We start from the raw sequence: 25,761 nt of genomic DNA, 5'->3' as shown, positions 1-25,761 counted from the left end.
AGGCAGAAGAGTCAGTGTCAAAGTTGGGGAGAAAATTGCAAATGCTGTTCTACTGGCCTTGAAGATGGAGGAAGGGGCCAGGAGTTAAGGAACATAGGTCTAAAAGCTGGAAAAAAGCAGGGAAACAGGTTATCCCTAGAGCCTGCCCAAGGAGTTCAACCCTGCAGACACCTTGATTTTAGTCTAATGAGACCAATTTTGCATTTTAAGGTAATAAGTTGTATTGTTTAAGTCACTAAGTTTGTGGTAATTTGCTATAGTTAACCACAGAAAACTAATATAGAGGAGAAAATGTTAAACATTTCCGAGAAAGGTTTTGCTTCTTTTTTTGTTGATTGGTTTATGCTCATCCTTTGGACTTCAGCTTAAATGTTCTACCTTTTTTGAGGAAAGATCATGTCTTCTCTTTCTGAAATAATACTCTCCTATTATTCTCTATTTATACACTGTATTTGCTTTTTGTAGAAAAAATTGCAATTAAAATCGGGTTTTGTTGTAATTTTTTCTGTACCAAAACCATGTGTGTGTGTATTTCCAGGTTTAGACTGACAGTTACCTTTTGTCTTTCTAGGTGAAAATCTGCCTTTTATTCTAAGACTATGTTTTTCTTATATTTTTAATTTAAATTCCTTTAAATCAAATGATGCCATTTGAAGACAGTAGTTCCTTTAAAAATTGTTTTCTTTGCTAATAAAATATTGACAACCTATGTTTCTCTTTATAAAAAAAAAAAAAACCCACAAAACAAACAAACAAAAAAAAAACTGTCCTGACTAATGACATAAAAAATTTGGGAACCACAGCTCTGGACTCTGTCAGACGCCATAGACTGTCACGGTCTCTTATTCTTCCTTTGCTGGGACACACGCTGCATTTGATTTTCATTACATTCTCATTTCTGAACTATGTTTTCTCAGGATGAAAGAAAGCATGACTACCTTGTATCACAACTCCAGAGCCTAATGGAGTGACTAGCACAGGCATACAGAAAAAATGGAATGACATTGAACTAGGAAATTAAAATTTCCAAAAGATTACTGTGTATATGATGATGACATGAGTCAAAATCATATTTCTCATGCAAACACTCTAAGAACTTGCAAGATAAACCTGCAGAAGTTATGCATTTGAGACAAAAATGGAGTCATTGCTTTTATATATAGCATGCTCCTAAAATTACATCTATATCCCAAAATAGATAACCTCAAAAGACAGTGATATTGCCACGCTGTATATAATTCCTATGCAACAAAGCCTTTTAGAGCTCCGTATTAATCAAAAGGCTATCTCTTCTCATGGGTCAGTATTCTTTTAAATTAGTAAATGGGGGATAGCTAAATAAATTCCTTTTCTTTTTTCACCCTAGCTACTGGTAAATACAGAATACCACTGTGCATGCATGGAGAGTGTCATGGCACACAGAACAGACTTTCTTATTGACTTATTTTCCTCCTTCCCATCCTGCTCTCCCTTCCCCTTCCCTAATCAATTTCCTTTATCTTGTGTTCCTTTAACACTTACTTTAGTTGTGTTTTCTTGTGCAGTGGGCTACCACAAGGACTTTCTGAAAAAATTAAAATACTACCTGCCTCAGTCACTGATGGCTTGAAGCTCGTCAGTTTTTCACAATTGCTGGGCTTGTTCTATGTTCCTTCCTCTACACTTTGTCTGATTTTCTCACCGTAAGGACAACATAGAAGGGTCATCTTCCCAATATGTAGTTTTCCTGGAAACTACTTAAATAAATGAACCATAAGTGTTTAAAGCCAAATCCCCCTTTGTGCATTATGCTGTTTATATAATGCTGTAGGAAGAGAAATTTTGAGCTAAATGTGAATTTCAAGCATACAGTTGTGAGCATTCATCAAATGACCATAAAAGATAGACATCTATTTCCCAGCAGGTGTATGCTAACAAGTACAAGAAGAGATGGTTCCTATAAAACAATACTAGAAAAGTTAAGATTAGGTTGGATCTAGGCAAAAGATGCTTTGAAGAAATTTGGATTAATCTATGTCTTTATCTCCATGTATTCATAAAGAATACAAATAGAAGGAATGTAAGCTCCTCTGTTAGACTGTGGATTAATGAAAACTGTATGAAGCTTTTTGAGAGTTTTTTTCCTTTTACTATGAAATCCTGATTTCTGTGGGGTAAAGGTTGGGAAGGGAAATGAAGATGGAGTGAGTTTCTTCCAAAAAAGTGTGATGGGCAGGCCATAAGGCCAGTCATGGGCCCTCCAATCAGCCTCAGAACAGCTCCATTTAGCTTTCTAAATTTATTGAGTTTATATTCGGCAATTGGTCGTATGCATCTGCTCAGATTAGTGTGTGTCCTTTTATGACTGTTCAATGATTTGGCTATGTTGATTACAAAATACTTTGAACATCAGTCATGGCTCTATGTAAGATTTTATTTGAAAAGAGCTCCATTGCTAAATGGGCATTATTGAGTAATCATTATAGCTACTATGTGTTTGGAGTCAGGTAAGACTAGGTTCAAGCTTTAGCTCTGCTATTTACCAGTAGAGTGATTTTTAGTAAGTTATTTGATTTCTCAGAAACTTAGTTTTCTCATCTGAAAAATGGGGCAAACAATTAACCTGTTTCTTTGCATTGCTGTAAGAACTGAAGGAGGTTAAGTCAAGTGCTGGCATAAACCAAACACTTAATGAATGCTGACTTAAGTGTGCAAACAAAAAAGACAGCAAGAGTTAAAAGTATACCTCTGAGAATTGATAAAAATGGACTTCAAGACAATAGTTTAAAAACTATTATTTTTTGCTGGGTATGAAACTGAAGAAAAGTTTCTTTTCTTCTTTACCTCTTAGATATGAAGAATAAATAAAAATTATATTTAACTTATGTATTTATTTGAGTCAGAGTGTCACTCTGTCACCCAGCACGACTGGCATGGCTACTGCAGCCTCGACCTGCTGGGCTCAGGTAATCCTTCCACCTCAGCCTTCCAAGTAGCTGGAACTACAGGCACATGCCACCATGTCTGGCTAAGTTTCCGATTTATTATAGAAACCTCTGGGCTTAGGCATCCTTTTGCCTCCGCCTCCCAAAGTGCTGGGGTTACAGGTGCAGTGTGCCTGGCATAAAAACAATTTTAAACTTTATCTACATATCTGTCATCTAGCTATAAATTTCAATTTTTTTAACAGTATAACTGGAGGCAATCTATATTCAAAGTTCTGCACTGATCTTCTGATATGATGGAAGAAACCTAGCCCCGCTATCAACTATTGCCACCAGTCAGAAGGACTTCCAAGTTGGGTATTAAATTTGACTGAGCCATTATTGACAGTCTTTTTATTTCTTATTATAGATTAAATATGTATTAGGAGGAATCAAATTATTTTCCTATTTGAAATAAATGATTTATGCCAGAGACTAATTAAAATGTAACACTTTTAACAATATTTAACAAGAAAACATTCACCCAGAAATAATAAAACTGTACTAACACATGCTACTCAAAAAATGTATTACTATTCAATGAATATTCCTGGTGGAATCTACCTTTAACTAACTAATAATTTTTACCATATTTATTTTCCCCCTAAATATTTTCTAGGAGAATGACAACATTAGACTTCCTGAATTAGAAACAATATCAAAATCTAAAATGTTGCAATTTCTAGTAATAAACAGTTCCTAAATTGCCAAAGTAGCCCTTGTGAATTTTACAATCTCCCAATATAAAAGAAATAATGCTTTTACACAATAACCCTACTACTAATAAAGAGCTTTTTGATTTCTATAGACTAAAAATATTTTTAATAAATGTTATTGTTTAACTCCTATCCAATTTCTTGAAGATTTGAACAGGCACTTTATTTTAGTAACTGTTACTTCCCACCATAGGAAATGGGCACTTGGGTCAGCACTGAGCACAAATTTCTTCTTAGTCTACAAAGAATTACCAGAACTATATAAGAAAAACATGCCTGAAAAAGACTTCCCAAACTTATTCTGAACTTAAAACTACTGCACTTTTAAGATACACACCAACAAATCATTAGAAAATTGGGGTGAAATAATAGACATAAAGATGGAAATACATAGAATAGCAAAGCAAGTGACTCAAACACAGGAAAAGATGCTCTACTCATAATAAGATAAATGCAAATTTGTTTTATATTCTTTTCTGTATCGTTCCAAGTTTAGTATATGTGCTGCTGAAGTGAGCACTGTTTTATATTCTGATTGTTTTAAATTGCTATTTTAGGAAAGATAAAATAATTTGGTGACACACTGGTTTGATGTTTGATGAGAATAAAGGAAAACAGGTCTTCTCATACACAACAGATGAGGGTGTAATTTGGCAATATTTATTAAAAGTTTACATGTGCACACTCTTCAATTCTAATTCAAGCAATGTACTCTGCAGACATGTCTGCACTCACAAAATATGACATATGTTCAAGGTTATTTATTGCAGCACAATTTCTAGAAGATTTTTCTGTAAACAATACAAATGTTCATTAATAGGGAATGTGTGTGTGCGTGTGTGTGTGTGTGTGTGTGTGCAAATGCTGCATGCTGCAAATGCCACCTGTCTTTTAGTCAATTTCTTCAACTTCAGCCTTTTTTGGTCATCAGATTGACTGTCCAGGCATCACAGTGCTTGTCTTCAAGTAATCTTTGTTTTACTTAATAATGGTCCCAAAGCGCAAGAACAGGGATGCTGGCCATTGAGATATGAGAAAGAGACATTGTAAATGCTTCCTGAATACAAAAAGATGGAAGTTCCAGACTTAAGGAAATAAAAACAAATCTTATGCTGTGGTTGCTAAGATATGTGGCAGAAACAAATCTACTCATGAAATTGTGAAGAAGGAAAGATAAATTTGTGCTAGTTTTGCTATCACACCTCAAACTGCAAAATTGATAGCCACAGAGCATAATAGGTGCTTAGTTAAGATGGAGAAGGCATTACATTTGCAGATGGAAGACATGAACAGAAAATGTATTCCATTTGATAGCATGTTGTGTCAGGAAGCATTGAGTCTATACAAAGACCTCAGCAATGGATTTCCTGAAATGGATGACACTAAGTCATTTACTGCAAGTAAGGATGGTTATACAGATTCAAGAATAGACTTTAACTGGAAAACACAAAAGTTACTGGAAAGGCTATGTCTGCCAATGAAGAAGTTGCTGCCACTTCTCTAACAGAGTTGAAGAAGTTGATTAAGGAGATAGAATACCTCCTTACATTGAAGTAAGTCTTCAAAGTTGAAAAAAAATCTGTTTATTTTTGGAAGAAGATGCCCAATAGAACCTGCATTCATAGAAGAGTAAAGGAAGCACCAAGGGAATAAAAAATGGAAGGACAAATTAACTCTGGTACTCTGGATATGATAAAGCCAGGCATAGTATATGGAGCAAAAACCTCATGTTCTCTCAAAAATAAAAATTAACTTCCTTTGTTCTGACAACATAGTCAGAAAGCATGGGAGATAGCCATTGTGTTTATGGAATGGTTCCACCAATGCTTCACCCCAGAAGTAGAAAAACAAAAAACTTGGAAAATAAAAGAAGGGTTAGAAGTTAAATTTCTTTTAATAGTAGACAATGCACCTGTCCATCCTGAAATCTGTTTGAGACTAAAATGAAAATGTAAAGGTTGTACTTTTACCTCCAAATACAACTTAATTGGTTCAGCCCATTGACCTGGGCATCATTTGGTTTGGCAAAACCACATACGCTTGCCTGACATTTGATCAGAAATTGATGCAGACCTTAATCTGGACATAACACAGTGCTGCAAGGGGTAAATTCAAACCAGAAACTGTACATATCTGCTGGAAGAACTTATGGAGTGAAGTTGTGAGTGATTTTAAAGGCTTTCCGGGGATGAATGGAGAATTTAGGAAAATCATTTATGCAACAAGACAAGATGGTGGAGAAAGATTTACCAACATACTTGATGAAGAAGTGGAAGAACACCCTGAATACCATTGAGGGGTGTAAACAAATGAGGAATTCAAAGAATTTGTTGAGTAATCTACAGAGGGAAGGAAAGATGAAGAAGAAGAAATTGAAGTAGAACCAGCAATGTGGACTTACCAAATTGGCCATTGTGATACGAATTTCACAGACATTACAGAAAACAATTATGAAATACTATTCTTTGATAGAATGCAGCATTAAATTCAACCACATGATCATTAAAGGATAACAACCACTGCAGCAACACTTTGAAGAGTTAGAAAAAAACAAACAACAACTTCTAATTACAGTGTTCTTTCAAAAGGTTTTGGCAAAAAAACTTTCAACTAGCAAGAGTCCCCAACCATCGAGATCATCTACTCTTGACATCCAACCACTGGCATCATCATGGCTCGATGGTCCAGGATGACCCAAAGCAAATGATCCTCCTGACATCATCAGAAGGTCAATAGTACCCTAAGGACACTTTTCCATGCCTACATCATTCACCTGAGTTCATCTCATCACATAGGCATTTTTTCATCTCCACACCATCACAAGAAAAAGCAAGGTGAGTACAGTACAATATGACATTTTGAAAGAGCACATTCACATAGTTTTTATTACAGCATGTTAGTATAATTACTCCATTTCATTATTAGTTATTGTTAATCTCTTACTGTGCCTAATTTATAAATTAAACTTTATCACATCTATATATGTATAGAAAAAAACCCCAGTATATATAGAATTTGGTACCATCCAGTTTCAGGCACCCTCTAGGGATGTCTTGGAATATACTCTTTCATGGATAAGGGGAGACTACTGCACTGCAACATTATTCGTATTTATTAAAGATGAACAATGCTTGCTCATTTGAAGGGAAATTTGGTGGCTGGAGGATGGTTGTATACTATTTTCTGCCTTTTAAATTTTGAACTGTTTATTCATGTCCTTTGTCTACTTTTTAATGGGGCTATTTGTTTGTTCCCTTTTTTAAAAGCAGGATTTATTGAGAGGACAGAAAAGCTCCCACAGTGGGAGGGGACCCGAAGGGATTGCCCTCCCTTTTGGCTCGTTTGAGTTCTTTGTAGATCTTGGCTGTTAGGTCTTTGTCAGATATACCGTTATTTTACCAACAATACCAAATACCTTTTCCCATTCTGTGGGTTGTTCCCCACTCTATTGATGGCTTCTTTTGCTTTGCAAAAGCTTTTCAGTTTGATGAGGTCCCACTTGTCTATCTTATCTTTTATGGCATACACATTTGGGGTTATCATCAAGAATTGGTTTCCTATTCCAAGGTACAGAAGGGTGTCTCCTGTGTTTTCTTCCAGGATTCTTATAGTTTGAGGTTTTATGTTTAGATCCTTGAACCATTTGGAGTTTATTTTTGTGTATGGTGATAGGTAGGGATCCTGTTTCATTCTTCTGCATACAATCAGCCAGTTTTTCCAACATCATTTGCACATACGAACAGCCAAGAGATATAAGAAAAAATGCTCAGCCTCACTAATCATCAGAGAAATTAAAATCAAAACCACATTGAGTTACCACCTAACTCCAGGAAGGATGGCCATCATTAATAAAAAAAAACAACAGATGCTGGAGAGGATGTGGCGAAAAGGGAACACTTCTACACTGTTGGTGGGAGTGCAACTAGTTCAACCTCTATGGAAAACAGTGTGGCAATTTTTAAAAGAACTAGAAATTGACCTTCCATACAACCCTAAAATCCCCCTTCTGGGAATATACCCAGAGGAACTAAAATCATTCTGTGAAAACGATACTTGCAAATGCATGTTTATCGCAGCACTATTCACAAGAGCAAAAACATGGAACCAGTCCTGCTGCTCATCGAATGTGGACTGGATCTTTTTAAAAAATGGTACATATACCCAGTGGAATATCACACAGTCATAAAAAAGGACAAATGTACGGACTTTGCAACAACTTGGATGGATTTAGAGTTCATAGTGCTCAGTGATCTATTACAGAAACAAAGAGCTGAATACCACGTATTCTCACTCATAAGTGGGTCCTGAACATTCACCACAATACTACAAGAGAGGGATTGGCAGCAGCGGGACACTGCCAGGGAGAGGTGGGGCACATAACATCATAAGGGCACCTGATCCTAAACTAGGGGAAGTGAGGACTACTGGGAGGCCCAAACTTCACCTGCACATAGATTACTTATGTACCTAAACCTGACTTGTACCCCATGTCTTTATATAAAATAAGGAAAATAATTGAACTGCTTAAATATATTACCTATTCCCAAATAAGTGAGTCATTTAAAATATGTAAAACAAAAGCAGTGAGTGGCATAGCATACCTCCTCCTAGTGATAGTCATGCTGTGTAGGGGAGGTAATGATTTACTCAAGAATCCCGCTGTGCATGTTCCTGACATCATGGTGCACTTATGTAGAGGCCAAAAATCCATCACAGGTACCTATACCTATCTCTAGTTTCAGCTAAGCCTTTTGGGATTCATTTCCATTTTCTCATACTTCTCCTTTGACAGCCCAAATTAACAAGTGGCAGTGGCAGTGACTGCTTGATTCCTTAAATGGACATGCTCACACGTAAGGTGGCGTTCTCTGAATATTTTCTCTTGAAAGGACTGTGCCTAAATTAGTCAGCTCACAGACACTTAGCGGGCTGAGACCCACTTTTGAATGCACCCCCAGTGTGCATTTCATGCCACTAAAGCTGAGAGAAAAATACAATCACTCAATTTTAAAGTGTCTGTGAGGACAACTTTCCGTGGGAGCCAGAAATACTGAACAGGTCCCTTAGTGTCAGCAATGGTTTCCTATGTGCTGAGATGATATATACTCCAGGTGTTAGAGAGCAGAATATTTTACTTTCTTCTTTTGCTTAAATGGATACTTGATTGCTGTTTCCATAACCCATATAAGCGTTACACATTCAGTTCATTCCAAATTAAGGTTAGCATAAAGGCTGAGCTATTTTAAACCAGTGTTATAAAATAATTAAAATAAAAACAAAACAAAAAGCCACCAGTTTTCAACATTCACACTTTATGTAGGCATCTGAAAGTATGAATATTGATTGTTTTATTAGTTACCATTTTTCATCATTCTGCTTTATATTTAAAATTTTTTTGTGTGTTTTAAACTTTACATGCCAACAAATAATTATCATTCTTATCTCAAAGCCAGTGCCGCAGGAAATATCCAAAACAAAGTGTATCAAAAGCGCAGAACACATAAACACCACACATACACACGTGCACATACACACATACACACATATACAGTATGTTAGTATAGTCACTGAGAATTCTTATTTATATTTAAAATAAATTTTTTAAACTCAAGGTAAATAAGGGTGAGTACTCTATTAAAAAGATGTGCTTACCACTATATATAATAGTATGTTTCCTCTTAAGTTGTCATAAACAATTGTTCAGTAATATTTCAAATATCAAAAACAAGAGAAACATTTAATAAATATAAGTGAGCATGTCAAAATATACAAACAACCTTGCTGACTAACTTTAAAGGTATATTATAAAACCAATTTATCATCGTAGTAGTTTACATAATTTTAACAACCCTTACTTTTTTTTTTAATTAGTGCTGTATAGACATAGGAAAAAGGACACAGCAACAATACAAATAACAACCATTTTTGAGGAATAACCCTTACACTATATTGGGCACGAAAGTCCCTTTTCTTCTTTTCCTTCAGGTTAGGGCTTGATGAGCTTTGCAAGAAGTCTGTTTTAGCACAGGTGGATCACATCTGACCTCCACTTGGGCTAGACCATCCACTGGTTGGAATTGGGGGCTGCTCAAAGTATGTTTCAGCCCCTCTTTGAATGAGACACTCCAAAAGGCTCATTCTAATTGTGCTCGAAATCTCTCTCTCACTGGCATTCACTCTCATGCACCAGTCCATTGCAAACAAGTCACTCAACACTCTTAATCAGAAGCTTGAATATTCTCTCCACTTTCCTCAGCTCAAGCTGGGTCCTCAAAGGAGCCCACACCCCCAAGTCTTCTCCAGCCTCTCCCCCATTAAAGTTTTTGTCTTTCCTGTCCTTTAGCACACCATTGTAGAACACAATGCCATTTGCATATTCCGCCCTCTCTAATCCTATCACCCACCAGACTCCCAATTATTTCCCCACATTGGCTAAGACTTGACATCTAGATTATGTCCTCTTTGCTCGTTGTCTCAACATCATCCTGAGTGAATTCGGATATCCGGCTGTGGATACATCTTCTAATATCCTGACTCTCACATTTTTAACTCCTCAACTCCTTTCTAGCTTCATCCAATCCCAGGGACTTGCTTAACCTCTCAAATCTTATGCTCTAGACCCCAGAGTACTAATCCCTTGACATAACCCCGTTGCCTTTCAGCTCTCTTACTGTCACATCTTCCAACACCCTTTAAAAAAAATCTTCTGTAGTGATGGCCACCTCAGTGAAAAACGAAAACAAAACATCTTCAGTCCCTGCACCGCTACACATTCTCTAGACCAGACAGCTTTCTTCTGTTCTCTTCTACCCAGCCCAGACCACAGTCCGCTCTTCTAACCACCCTCTCGTCATTCATTGTGATGGTTCTGCCTTCTCTGCTTCTCAACAACACCCCAAGTCTGAGCCCAGCAAAACTTCTGGATTCTCAGAAACACATTGGAGAAATCATATCACACTTTGTAGTTTACTGTCACAATAGGGTCACGGTCCCTCTCCTTAGAGATGTTCTGAATCCTCCCCCTTATTCCTACTCAACCCCTAATTTGTCTCTGTTGTCTGTCCAGTCTTGGGTTTCAAGCCTCAAACTCCTCAATTGCTTTCAATTCAATTAAAACAATATCGTTAGAATTCTCTTAACCTATCCTCCACCCATAGAGCTCTCACTTTCTCAGTGGAACAGGTTCACATACGTTCAAGTATTATCTTTCTAGCTGCCTTGTGTACATCCTTGGAGACCTTGTATTTTCTCTCTCATTTTTCCATTTACCTTCAATCTCTCTCTTTTTCTGAGCTCTCAGAGTGTAATCACCGTCAGTGTCCTTGTTCCTGAAACAATTTAACAACCAGTCCACTGCTCTACATTTCTCCAGGCTACTGTTCCTTATCTCCTGTTCCTTTCAAGGCAACTTCTCTGAACACATTGTTCATTTCTTTTCCCAGGGTCACCTCTGCTTCTGGAAGTTGTTTCGTTTTCAAAGTCTGTGCCCTACAAACCGAGTTTGCCTTGATTGCTAGCAATAAAATCAACGTTTAGATTCAGGTAGTGTATGATTCTTTTAATGGGGGTCATTGAGACTATATCATATGTTCCATCATATATGACAGCAAAGACTAACTGTGCCAATCCCTGAAATTTCAAGGTAAAAATTACGCTTGTTAATTCCTAGTTTACATCGGAAACACATGGTTAACACGGTTGGTCTAACTCTTCAGACCCAAAATACTTCATCCCTAGGCCTGAGGATCTAGTGTGTCCAGATCCATTCTTGAGAAAGAAAGCTTCTTGTTTAGGTAGTAATGATAATCATCAAAATTGTTCTCTCCACAGACCCTTGACACTCTTAATGCTACTTCTAGAAACTCTGTAACCAGCTAGTTTCCCAAAACCTCCAGTTCATGAAGAGTGATCTCTTGCAGGTGCTTCTTGATTCATTTAGTCTCGTCATTTTTTAATCTGAGAGACATTCCTTTCCTAATTGTTCATGTCTCCCAAATTATTTCATCCTTTTTTTTTTTTTTTATAGTTTGGAGGCATCGGTACCGGTGACTTCTTAATGTCTCTCTTGGTTGTGAATTTTCCCCTGTGCTTCCGACATGCCTCTAGCAAACAAAGTTGTTGCTCCAACTGGGTTTGCCAGCAGCCTTCACACACGATACATCCAAGGCTGCATTAATCAACGTTGCATCTAGATGAATCATTTTCCTGATTTGGTGTATCTTTGATCCTTACCAAGTGCTTCTTTGTTTCTCCCCACCACTGAAGTCTGTAAACATTAATCTTTCCTTCCTCCTTCCCGCCTTTCCTTCCCTTCCTACCTTTCCTTCCCTTCCTTTCCTTTTCCTTCCTTTCTCATTCCTCCTTTCCTCCTTCTCTTCCTCTCTTTTCCCCTTCCCTTCCTTTCCTCTTCTTTCCTCCCATTCCCCTCCCTTCCCTTCCTTTCCTCCCTCCTTCTCTTCTCTCCTTTCTTCCTTTCTCCCCCTTTCCTCCCTCTCCTCCCTTTTCTTTTCTTTTCTCCCCTTCCCTCCTCTCCTCTCCTTTTCTTTCTCCTCCTTATACTTACCATTGCTGACCTGATTCTGGCCCTTCCTTACATTTTTCACCTGGATTGTCCTAGATATAACCTCTTACCTGCCTCTAGTCATTCCCCTCTCAAATCTGCCTCTAAGCTTTCAAGCATTTCTGACCAAGATACATGGCAAGAAATATATTTTACACCACAACCACCCTCCCTCATTTTCTTTCTTCTCTCCCCCCACTCCTTTTTTGTTTTTCTCTCTTTATCTGTGCTTCTATTTATAGATAGGTATAGATACGCCTGGATCCATAATAGAAACAAAATTTTGACACAGTAAAAATTACCTCCCCATGTCCAATGAGCTCTAATTTACAATTGTATTCTATTCATATTCTATTCCATTCCATTCTGATTTCAGTGGAACATAATGCTGGTCACAACCCACTAAACCGATTGCACAACCCAGTGATGAGTCATAGCCCAGAGACCGAGGACTGTGCTTTCTCTATACAGATAGTGGAGCGGTACAGCAAAATTAAAAACTAGACTTCATAATTCCCCACCCTGATCCCTTTGGGAGGTCTCCTGTTGTCCACTGTATAATATACACGATCTCAACAGGCATGCATAGCTCCTGGCAACACACCAGCATTCAAGCTTCATTTCTCCTCATGTACTCTTCCTTGCACTTGAAACCTTCACAGCACCCAGTTCCCTCCTAGTTAACCCTGATGTATTTCCTGGTTCTCTCATACTTTTATTCCTCTGAATGTTTTCCCCTAATATCAGCACTTGGGCCATGGCATAAACAGAATATAATGTATTTCATGTGTAACTGAGCAATGGGTAAAGAGCTATAATTGTGGGGCTGCAACCTCATGGCTCCTTATAGCTCCTGCAGTAACCAGCAGAGTACTGGTAATGCAGTAACTACTCAGCACATATTTTTTAGGTCCTTTGCTGATTCCAAATGAATCAAGTGAAACTTCTGTCATCACTGCCCTATCTAAGAACTCTCCCGCTGCCTTTTAATGTCCTCTCCCTGTGTTTTACGACCCTCTAGAATCTGGCTCCAGGTATGCACCTTCTTTCATAAAAATGCCTTTCTCTAGCCTGCCCATCTCCTTGCTGCCCCTCTGTGCTCTGCTTCTTTCTTCAACTTCTTCATCTTTCTGGTAATGTTTCTCTCACAGATTTTACTTATCTTCCATCTCTTTTTGCACCCCACTTTTCCATTTAACTATTTATATTCTGAGGCCTAGTTCAAAATCGTATCATGTTTTTCATGAGTGCCGGATGTATTTTTTATCTATTTATCTTTAATACAGATAATAAGTGTCCATAAATAAATAAACTCTGGAGTACTTGTTTTGGTGGGTGATGATGATGATGCCACTAATCTGTGAATAATTGATCATTGATTTTGTGGGGCAAGTTATATCAAGAAACTAACCACAAATTATTAAGTGATTACTTTCGCACTACTAGAAACTACTTTCTATTGGTGGATTGCTGTGAAAATTAATGAGTTAATGTAGATTTAGTGTCTATAACGTGGTTTGTGATCATAAATGTATACCATACATGCCATTGAACTTTTCCATCCAAAACCTTTGTTCTTGCAGACATTGCACATCAGTGGACACTTGATAGATTTCTAATTGTCTTACAGTTTAAAATTTCTGTCTAAAGCTTGGCTCTAAACTCCTTGTGGGCCAAAGCCCTGTCATATAATGTCTGTTTACCTCAATGTCACCCCGAAAGTTGATAGAAAGTAGTTTCTAGTAGTGCAAAAGTAATCACTTAATAATTTGTGGTTAGTTTCTTGATATAACTTGCCCCACAAAATCAATGATCAATTATTCACAGATTAGTGGCATCATCATCATCATCATCACCCACCAAAACAAGTACTCCAGAGTTTATTTATTTATGGACATAGAACATATTTTGGTAGTGGTATTCAAGTCTATGAATCCAATGTTCTAGGAACTCAGAACAATTCCTACAAAATAAGGAAACCACATTGAGAGAGTACTATGAAAATCTATCTATTTCTCTTCTTTATTACTTTCTGCCTAGGCATATTCTACCTCTGTTAGAAACAGAATCATCTCTCAGATGGAAACAAAGATCTTTGTTTTAGTGAATGTCAAATTAGACAACAAAAGGGTCAAAAAATTAAGAAGATGAAATTAAACCTTTAACTTTTCTAGATACTCTGACTCAAACAAATAACCACACCCTTACCCAGTGTTATATTTCTCCAAACAAATTAAAGTGGATCTCATGAACTCAGTACCTTCAAAATCTGTTAATTATCAAACTATATTGTGTAAGAAGGCTGGAATGGGGTACAGGACAGAGGAAAGAGAGAGGGAGGGTTGCTGTCTCTAACTTTGGCTTCAGTAGAATGCAATAAATTTGGAGAGAAATGTTTGGCAACATTATCCAATATTTAAGTCAGAGTCATCAATTTTTTTTTTTTTTTTTGGTGTGAGCCCTAAAACAGAATAATCAAATTGATTGTAAGTTAGGGTTGTGTAAGCCTTTATGACGGGTAATTGGGTTTTGATTCACAGAAAGCACAGAGTTAACTATATTTATAAATTTCATTAACATTTATTGTCATTTGATTCAAATATATAATGACCACCTGTAAACTATGGAAATTATCTTGCTCTTGAAAAAGATCTTGCTCAGCTTCCTATGGATTAATTGTTCACTTTTTGTGTATAAGGTCTTCACTTATGGGATAGGTTTAATACTTCAGAAACATTAACCCCTGGTCCAAGTTCACTATCAATCTTTTTTTAGTATTAGTAGGAAAGTGGTGATTAAGTGAGTTAATTTGCCTTTTAAATGAATGCAAGGTTATTTTCTGTGTAAATTTCCAAAGAGTAAATTTTCATGACAATGACATTTTCCTGTAATGCTTTTTAATAACTTTAGAATTTTATATATTACTTCTTTTAATTCTCTTCAAAAAGTCACATGTGAGTACCACCTATTGTAGGTGATTTTAAAGGAGAAGGAGGTGCTGAGAATTTTCTATGTTTGCAATGCTCAACCTTTAGGTGCTTAGTGTCTGGTCTGGGAACTTAAAAAGACCAAAGCAGGATGCATGATAATTGTGTGCACCTCAAATAATTGTACCAGGCCCTCCAGGGGTGGGTTTGGACATCTGGATATGTTTAATAGCTCCCCAGGTGATTGTAATTGTACAATCGTGCAGCAAAATGACATTTGAGTCAATGATAGACCACGTTGATGACAGTAGTTCCCATAAGATTATCATGAAGCTGCCCTATACAGGAATACCATTTTTACATTTATATCATAGTTTTTACTGCACCTTTTCTATGTTTAGATATGGCTAAATACATAAACATTTTCCTGTGGCATTACAATTGCCTATAGTGTCCAGTCCAGGAGCATTCTGGAAAGGTGTATAACCTAGGAACAATAGGCTACACCATATATCCTAGGAGTGCAGCAAGCTATACCATCTAGTTTGTGTAAGTACACTATGATGTGCACACAATACAAAATTGCCTAATGATGCATTTCTCAGAATGGATCCCCATCGGTAAGCTATGTCTGGCTGTATTAGGAATCCGTGAGGTTCATGATTTTATATAGACGTGATTCTTCCTTTGTTTGGAAAGTGATACAAAGTCTAGCATAGTCTTATTTATTGAAAATTCTGCTACTCATTCCCCTTCCGCTCCTGACTACCATCCGAGGAAGGGAGAAGCTCCAGTATCCCTGAGACAGTCAGTGCTGACTGCCAACCCTCACGTGGTCCCTCTTTCATTCTTCTCGTCCTTTCGCTTCTCTCCATGTCCCTCCTCACAAGCTGTCCTGTGTCACAGGTGCTGCATGCAAACAGGAATTGTGGCTCCCCTCCCTGCTGTGCCGATGGTTGCTTTTGTGAGAAAGAGAGGGGGCCTTAGCAAGGTCAGATGAGTCAGAGGGGCGTGTGCCGCAGAGCCAGGGTCACTGGATAAAAAGCCTTGATAGTAACAGGGTCCCATCAAATGGAGAAATTCCCTTAGATGTCTCTCCTATTTTCCATCTCTTTTCATTAATACTCATCCTGAAAAATATTTTGCTCCTTGAACCAATAATCACTTCCCTGTATCTTAAATTATTTATTTTTAATAAATAAAAATATCGGCATTGCCGGGTGTAGTGGTTCACAAGTGTAACCCCAGCACTTTGGCAGGCAGAGGCAAGAGGATTGCCTGAGTCCAGGGGTTCCAGACCAGTCTGGGCAACTTGGCAAGACCTCATGTCTACAATAAATAAAAAAAATTAGCCAGGTGTGGTGGCACACGTCTGTGGTTCCAGCTACTTGGAAGGCTAAGGTGAAAGGATCAACTGAACCCAGCAGGTTGAGTCTGCAGTGATTGTGAACTTGCCACTACACTCCAGTCTAGGTGACAGAGTGAGATTCCTACCAAAAAAAAAAAAAATTGGCATAATGACCCTGGAGGTAAATTACACTGGATTAAATTACACTAAAATATAGAGTCTTTTAAAAAATAGTCTTCTAAAATATAAACGATAACATATTAATTTAAAAATAACAACACATAACCCCAAAATGCAAATGAAGTCTTGGAAGTGAGGTAACAGGGCCCTATTCCTTGTCTCTACACTTGGGCTCCTTCAGGGCGGGGACTGTGTTTTACTTATATTTGTATTCCCAGCATCTAGTATTATGTCCGGCCAAAACAGCTAGCAAATGTGAATAGGATTAAAATACTTTTTTCTTAAATGGCAAATTCCAATTTTCTGGAAATTGTTCTTACTTAATTAGTGTTTAATTGCAGGAATATATCCAATTTCATTTTATTTGTGAGGTTAAGTGAAGCATTCATTTTGTATTTTCCTTGTAAATTTCCATGTAAATTTGCTAGCATTTTTCACATACCTTTTTATCATTAAATACTTAATAGTTATAACATCCCTGTATGGAATGAATATGGCAACAATCAAGTTAAGAACTGAAATGTCTAACTCTGAATATAATGAGTACAACAAGCAGTTTATACTGGACAACTCGTAATAAATGGAGTATCTTTACCAAAAGATTTGTGCATTTAAGTGAAGCCTTATATTTGTGCCAGAGCACTTAATAGTTCAAAACAGTGTTTGATTTAGATCACTGCTTCTCAAAGAGGAATAAAGAAGAACACAAAGTATTGGCCTTTGCTTTAAATGCATGCTAAATATTATTAAATAAGACTATACATTTTTAGTGTTAAACAAAGGGGAAAAGCATTATGAATTTTTAAAAATGTTGATAAACACAGAGTAGGGTGAAATCCTTCGGAGTGCAAAGTTTTAAACTAAATACGTACTATACAGGAAAATGAGGCACCTGAGAAGTACAATGGCAGCTGGCACATGCATTTAGATGCAATCATGTTTTTCAACGAGCAATTCTTGATATTCTCTGTGAAAGCATCTTACTATCATTCCTACTTAACAGTGGTCTCAGGAGTTAAGAAAATTGCTCAAAAGTTACATAATAACTAGGTGCCAGAAACAGCATCAAACACAGATAATCTGACTATGAATTCAGGCCCTGTCCATCCAGCTCTGGATTCCTGCGGTTATCCAGGACTCTGTGGAATAGATACATGGAAGTGCTTACTGCTAGCTTGCTAGAGGGACAATGGCAGGCAGCTGAGAACTGACTGGTGGTCTGGCATGAATTCTTGCCACTCAGAGTTGTCCCTTGTCCAGCATTATGAACATCATCAGGACATTATTTGAGGGGAGGCATTGGGTGCACTGCTACTAACCCAACAGAGTCTGCACTTTAAACAAAAATCAGTGCACCTGAATTCAATCTCAGTCCTGCCACTGACTTAAGTTAATAAAAGTTAAGTTACCTAACTTTTTAGACTGTCACTTTCTTCATCTGTAAAATGGGAATGATAATTTCTACGACCTCATGTCTACAATATTGCAATGATTATAAGAATAAAAATGCCCGGGACCCAGCAGGAGTTTAAGAAATGCATACCAAATTCATATGCAAATCCACAGATGTGTAATAAGACAGTTCAGGCACTAAGATAATTTAGTGAACTTTCAGTTTTCTGATTATGTTCCACCAAAGAAATACCTGTGTTACAATCTATTTCAATTAATTTTCTGAGATGTTCACATTCTTGTGCCCTAGAGATTTGCTACAGAATTATTCTCAGCAGAGCAATTATAGGTGAGGCTGCCCTATAATGAGATATCTTTTCTACTTCATTAAATAAACCCCCATGAACTGGCTCCAAAATGGACCTGCCTCATACCAAATTCCATTATCCTGGAAGTAATCTCATAAGAAGGCCCTGGTACCGGCTCAATAGTGCAGGATACCTGATGTTTACCATAAATGGAATATGTTCTAGAACAGTGGTTCCCAAAAGCTGCTTCTCACACCAATGCTTTTCTCATCCAAGGAAAAAGAAAAAAATAGACAACTTGGCTTTTCATAAAATTAAAATATAACCTATTTTTAAAATATTCTTCATTCTGAGAGTATAACCTTATCTATTTTCTTTCTACCTTTTTTTCTATTTTTTTTTTTTTTTGGTGTTAAACTGCTCCATATTCTATGATTTAATGGTGGTAATAGATGATTTCTATAATGTTCTTGTATGATACAATACAAGGTCAACCCACTCCCCCAAAGACACTTAAAAAATTATGGGTTTGTGAAATCCAAAAATTCTGAACTATTGTTATAGAAACACTTGCTTGAAAGGAAATTCTTCCCTGTAAAATCAGTGTTGGACGTAGAACATTTTAAAGGCAGGGTCCAAACTACAAAGTGTTCATTGGAGTCTGTCCTTCCTGTGTAGCCATGTCCCAGAGTGTAGTGCTCCTCGAACTGTCATGTGCTCAAGGACCATCTGGGATCTGTTCAAATGCAGATTCTGATTCTGCAGGTCTGGCAGGGTCTGGAATTTTGTATTTCGAACTGAATTGCACTTAGAGCCACAAAGACATAACAGTGAGCTCTGAGACTAGGCCATCTGGGTTCAGATCCACCTGTCAGCTCTTGAGCAAGTTGCTGAAACTGTCTATCCCTCAGTTTTCTCATTAATAGCATAATAATAATAATAATAATAATAATAATACTCTTAGCTCATTGGCTTGTTATGAGAATAAAATGAAATAATGAATGTAAATATTCCCGGGATGCAAAATATAGTATCTGACACATAGAGAGAGCTTCATAAATGTGAGTTATTACTCTGACTTCACAGATCAGTGACTGAAGCATCAAGATATTAAAAGAAGATTAGCATCTCAAGGGGCTCCTACATGATGAAACCTAAAGAATTGAACGTTCTGGTTGGTAAGGGATTAGCCTTGTTCTGTCTTCTTTGACTGGTTCAGTGGGATTGTTTGAAGCTGTGAATCTTGAAGGGTGAAAATGGATTTGTTCTAATTGAAAAGGTGGAAGTCTTAATTACCAAGATCCTGTGATTAAGATTGAAATGATGGTAGTGTTTAGGTTGCATGCCACAAACTTAGAAAAACTTCCAATAATTTCTTGGAGAATTTTTTCTGAAAGAAACATTTGATTACTGTATCTTCTGACTTTTATGTTTTCCTAATTTATTCATTAACCTCTTCCTACTTTTTATTGACAGTCAAGCAAAAATAGTAGTGTGTACAGCTTAATATGTGAATATAACCTCATGAGGCCAGTCTTACATTTTCCCCTATAGAATCCCTTCTGTTTTTACAGTGGCTAGATTTGTATAGCTGCCTTTAAAAAATTATGGCATCTAGACATGAAAATATAACATGAATTTGTATTTTTATCTTCAGCTTATACCTTTTGCCCTCTGGTTTGGCTTCTGGTGTGAATCCAAACACAGGAGCAAATGTTGACAGATTTTAATGAAACAAGAAAGATTGATGAGTTGGTCATAGAGCCAAGGACTAATCTTACCTATATAACTGGCTCAACTTTATATAGTACAAATAAAACATACAAGAATAAGTTATTTCATCAAGTATATTCAAATACATGTCTGCTATGTGATGAAATTCTAAAAGACTAAAGTTGACTGTTTTTTTGAAGTTAAAATGTTGTCTTCTGAATTGTTGCATACCACTTTATCTTAATCAGCATAAAATATCATAAATTTACCTATCTAGTTGGTGATTATGTTATGAAAACAGAAGGAGTTAATACTTTATCAAGAGCACAAGGAAATGAGCACATAAACAGATATTCCTAATGGGTTTATTGGATGCATTGGAAATTGTGTCAATTAATAAGCATTTACAAATCTCCAGGGCATTTGCCCAGTTCTCACTTTTCTGTTTCTTTTTTGTGGTTTTATCTTAACGACAACCAGTCCCCTGAACACTCCTATAGCTGTACCCACTTGGCAACAATTTTCTGTCTCAAAATAATAAGTATTCTTTGGGAGAGATGATAGTTATCCTTCAAGGTCTATTCTTTTCTCCTCAGTAATAGAACTTCTGAATTTCAGGGCCATATGGAATAAAGACCATACTTTTCAGCCTCCCTTGCAGGACTGTGTGGCCATATGGCTAAATTCTGGTCAATGGGGAAAAAAATGGAAATGGTGGGTACGACGTCGGTGAATTATGCTTACAGGGACACTCTCTCTTTCCTTTTTTCCCTTTTGGCTGGCTAAAATGTGTATGTGATGATACCAGCAGAAGCAGTCATTTTGGATCATAGAGTCAAAGCCACTTCTAAAGGAATGAAATACAATCTGGCATCCTGATCACCATACCATACTGGTCCTTGACTACCAACATTTATGTGTGAGAGAAATAAATTTCTAACTTTCCTTTCACACTGCTGTTTTCTGTCACTTGCAGCCAAACCTAACCCTAAGTTATACACAATCAAGTATTTGTGGATGCATCTATCTTTCAGTGTGATCAGTATCATTTTGTCTTGGTCTCTACCATCCATCCTATATTACTTGAAGCTATGTTAGGATCTAAGGAAAAGGGAGAGATGCATTAAATAATGTCTCAGGATTGAAGAAGTTAAATTTAGCAATTAAATTCAGAAGAAGAAGGGTTAAAGAGCTAATCTTTTCTATTCCCAGTAACATTGGTTTATTAAGAGACATTCTAGGTAAGATTTCAAGTTTTAACTCCCAAGATAATTAGACAAAAGCTAGACCAGATGTCTAAGCTAAGTTTTGGCTTCAAAATAATTACCTTTGTTAATTATCAGTAATTAGTGTCAGCCATTCAAAACTTTCCTAAAAATCCTGAGAGAGAGAGAGAGAGAGAGAGACCACAAGCCACAAACATTTTCCAGTACAATTATAAACCAGATTCAAAATATTGGGTTTAGCAAAACCAGATTCAAATTTCATAATTTTGAATGCTTTTGGAAAACTGTATTTTTTTTTTCAGTTAATGTGGATATGTTTTGCTTCTACCTAGAATTAATTTGAAGCTCTTACAGCATCTTTTCTTCTCTTATGCCTTTTTGAATTGCCAAAATGATTATTTTTCTCTATTTATAAAATAATACCTTTAACCTTCCCTCCCACCAGGGGGAAAAATCAGCTGAAAACGGCCCTAGCAGAACTGCCTAGGGGCTTTCATGGAGACTTTCCTTAGCATCCTTTTCTTAGACCAAGGCTGCTGGGCTTTAGCTCAGAGTACAGCAGGAGGCTATCTTGGTGGTTTGTGGATAACCAAGGCTCTTCAGCACTGACTCCATAGTTGAGATGTTTACACAGTGTGTCACACTGTCCTTTGTGTAGATGACCCTTTATGAGAACAAAAATAGTTATAGATGCATCTATTTGTGAGCTACCTAATCACTTCACATCTATTCAGGCCTCCTTTTGGTGCTTGGTTTCTTTTTAAATATTTAGGGGCACCATTGTCTGGTATTGCTCCTTAATACTTCATTGTAGATGTCATCATTTTAACCTGCAAGTGACAGTGGAACTGATACCTTCCTTTAATCTCCACCACAATATCACACATTGACTCCTGCTCACCTCCAGCCCGGACAGTGAGTCCCAGTTCCACCTTTGTGGCATCTCTATTTAGATGTTTGCTGGTTTATCACCCTCACTAGGTGGTTAGAGGGAAAAAAACATGTATTTACTAATTAAAAAAAAATCTCCAGTGCCCAGCAGGCACATATAGTATGCATTGAAATATTGTCTTGAAATATATATTTTTGTCATTAATAAAATATGCTCTCACCAATATAGCCAGGTCAAAGGGACTCCTAGCTACACACGTTGGTCCTTCCATGGGTTCAGTGAGTTATGAGATAGAGCAATTCTTCCTGCTACCTATTTTGTGTTTTATCGGTGATTCTCAAGTTTATTTCAATCCATGGGCTATTTTTTTGGTGCCAAGATATTGACAAACTTACCTGATTGCAGATAGAAAAATAATCATTCAGAAAGTTCACTAGAAGAGAAGGAAAGTGAAGTTTGATGGTAAAGTCAAATGGTGTTAATTTGTTTGTAATGAGTATCATGTACGGATTATAAGTACATGCTGAAGAGAGTTATGCTTAATCATGAAGAGACTACATATCAAAGAGGATGATTCATATACTCATCAACTGCCTATTTCTAGAGAATCTATATTCTACCCACAACCATTGCAATAAAACTTTATGACTTTTATGGATACACACCTAAATTACAAAACCAACCACATTTCACAGAAGGGTTTGCTAACAGAGAAAAAACATGAGGTATGCTATTGGGGTTATTTCTATAGATCATGTGCACACAGGCATATTAATCTGCAGTCATAGCTTATTTGCTTTATGTGAACCGGGAGCTGCATAATCCTGAAATCATTAACTAATCCTCACCCCATGATCACTGCTCATTACAGTATGGTCAGAACCACTCAATGAAATTGCAACTTTCTATTTCATAGCTTCCTGTCACCAATCTATATTTTCTTTAATCCCATACCTCAAGTGCTGTTCTGAACTGTCCTGCTGCCATGGCGTATTTCTTTTGTCTATAGCAAGAGCTGGCATCCTTTAAGGCTACCTGAAGCCATTTGTCAATCTGAGGCAGAAAGCTGAAATTAGGTACATGCAAAGGGTCTACTATTTCAGCTTCTCGGCATGTTGGCTGAATCCCAGTGGAATCAAAGGACTCTGCAAACTCATAGCTCACGTCTTCTTCATCAATGTAGACCAACTTCATTTCCACATCCATTACGTTCTTTAAGGGGATGTGAGGCAGAGGCATAATGATTAACTGATTGTCAAGTTCTATTATCTTTGCCTCTTTCTTTCCTGCTGGCTTTTCTTCACCTTCTGACTTCCGTTTAAAGGCCACTTTCTCTAAATCATTGCTTTGTTTTTCTTTGATGCTCTTTGTCATTTTTATTCTTTCAGCTGTGATTTCTACCTGTTTATCTCCACAGGTTTTCTTAATTTCCTGTGGCATATCCAGGATGTTAGGTGGGTTTGCTAAGGTGGACATTTTCTTGCTTGTGTTTATCTTTGGAACAAGCTGATCATGATAGATCATTTTCACTGCATTCTCCAAACTCCTTCTGCATCCATTGATCCCACTCAAAACTCCTGGAGGGATGAGAAGGAGGAAAATAATTAAAGCGATATTTTGAATCACAGTGGTTTAGACTATAGTCAAATTCATATAAAACACTGTCTGATTCATTTTAGGTATCTATTGCCTTAGAAGTAAAACTGTATTTACATCACCTGCTGACTCTTTTACTAGGACAGTACATGTTTCAGTCCCAAAACTCACCAAGAAAATAATCTGCTGAAAATACATCTAGACATTGTCTTAAAAAAAAATCATCCATATGAACAACACTGAATGAATATTTTTATGGGGTGCCCAAACTCATTGAAAAGGAAAATCTTATACATAACCACCGAGGACAAAAAAGACAAAATAAATCCATCTCAATATTAATTTCCTCAGAAAGGCAGGTGGTCTAGAACTCATTATAAAATACACCACTAACCTGCATAATAGACTTGGAAGTCTGAGGAAACCATAGCTACTTCCTCTGAAAAGCTTCCAAAAATGTTGTGAGCACAATCTTTCCTAAATTTATTTCTTCTATTAATAATGAAAGCCTCAGGTTTAAACAGCTTTAAAGACAGTTATTGGTCAGAACAGACTTAAAGCCAAAGAACATGACCTTCTACCTCACATGAGTGTGAACTTCAGATTCACCTTGCATCTACTGCATGAATATGTTTATAGAAATGGTATCAACATAGCATATTATGTAAAGATGAGGCATTTTCCTAAAGCATGAATGCTCAAAATATATAACTTAGTAGTATTTTGATTCCAAGGTTTCTGCATACTGTCTCTGCTTCTATATTTTTTTTCAAAATATAAAATGTCCTAAAAACTAATAAAATGTCCTAAAAACTAATGTTAGTAAAGGTTGCATCCTATCTTTTAGAACTTTTTCACCTATCCCATTCTGTCCTGGAAACAACTTTGTGGGGTAAATTAGTAATAGGGACCACATTTTGCAAGGAAAAAAAATCCTATGGGATAGAGAAGTTAAGTTGCCATCCAAGGTCAAACTGATCATTAGAAAAACCTGCTCATTCAGATTGCTATTTCTTTTCAGAGACTGCAACTCCCAACTCCTAGACTGGGGTACTTTCTCTATAACATGTTCCTTAGGATAGCTAATAGACTTACATCAGACTGCAGAGAGAGGCAAAAATAGCAAGAAATAAAGACTGAATACAATAATAAGATAACCAGGAGATAAAGGCCAACATTTGTGCTTTTTTTCATCCACAACAAGGACAGTTCCTGACTCAAAACAAAGTCTTGAGTAGTTTCTCAAAACTTATAATTTTGTTAATGTTTTTGATTATTTGTATTTGTTCATTTGGAAGATAGCAGTTTGCCTATAGAAGACCTTTAAAATCAGAATTGTGATCCACTGGATTCTTAAGTAAAGGAAAAAACAGAACTCTCCCTATGGCTCTAACCTGTGAGGCACGTTTTCCCTCACTACCATTGCAAATATGTGTCATCAGAAAAGGTTAGGGGTCATATGTAGACACATCAAAGAGTCCACTGTGACAGTTTTTATTACCTCATAAGAAAGATTGAATTCCTTCACCCCTCTTGCTCAACATAGTGTTGGAAGTCCTAGCTACAGCAATCAGACAAGAGAAGGAATTCAGGAATATCCAAATAGGAAAGAGGAACTAAATTATCCTCTTTGCAGATGACATGATCTTATACCTTGAAAACCCAAGGGATCTATCAAAAATCTTCTTGCACTGATAAAGGACTTTGGCAAAGTCTCAGCGTACAAAATCAACATGCAAAAGACAGTAGCATTCTTATACACCAAAAACAAACAGGCAGAGAACCAAATAAAAAACACAATCTCATTCACCACAGCCACACAAAAAATGAAATACCTTGGCATCTTCCTACCAGAAAAGTGAAAGACCTTTACAATGAAAACTACAAAACATTGCTCAAAGAAATCAAAGATGACACAAACAAATTAAAAAATATTCCAT

At 36.9% G+C, this 25,761-nt stretch overlaps 1 protein-coding gene across 1 annotated transcript in view; it reads right to left on the bottom strand.

Moving 5' to 3' along the window:
• Window positions 1–23,798, bottom strand: part of SPATA16 (spermatogenesis associated 16) — a 250,920-nt gene extending 227,122 nt beyond the window's left edge. Inside the window, exon 1 of the mRNA XM_008073725.1 lies at window positions 23,180–23,798. Coding sequence (XP_008071916.1) covers window positions 23,180–23,749 — 570 coding nt within the window. The 5' untranslated portion in view covers window positions 23,750–23,798. The remainder of the gene's footprint in view (window positions 1–23,179) is intronic.
• Between the last annotated feature and the right edge of the window lie 1,963 nt (window positions 23,799–25,761).

This window comes from Carlito syrichta, unplaced genomic scaffold, assembly GCF_000164805.1.
Source record: "Carlito syrichta isolate Samal-C Ts95f unplaced genomic scaffold, Tarsius_syrichta-2.0.1 Scaffold316037, whole genome shotgun sequence".
NCBI lineage: Eukaryota > Metazoa > Chordata > Mammalia > Primates > Tarsiidae > Carlito > Carlito syrichta.
Note: the sequence above shows the minus strand (reverse complement) of the source record. Positions and strands in the feature narration are given on the sequence as shown.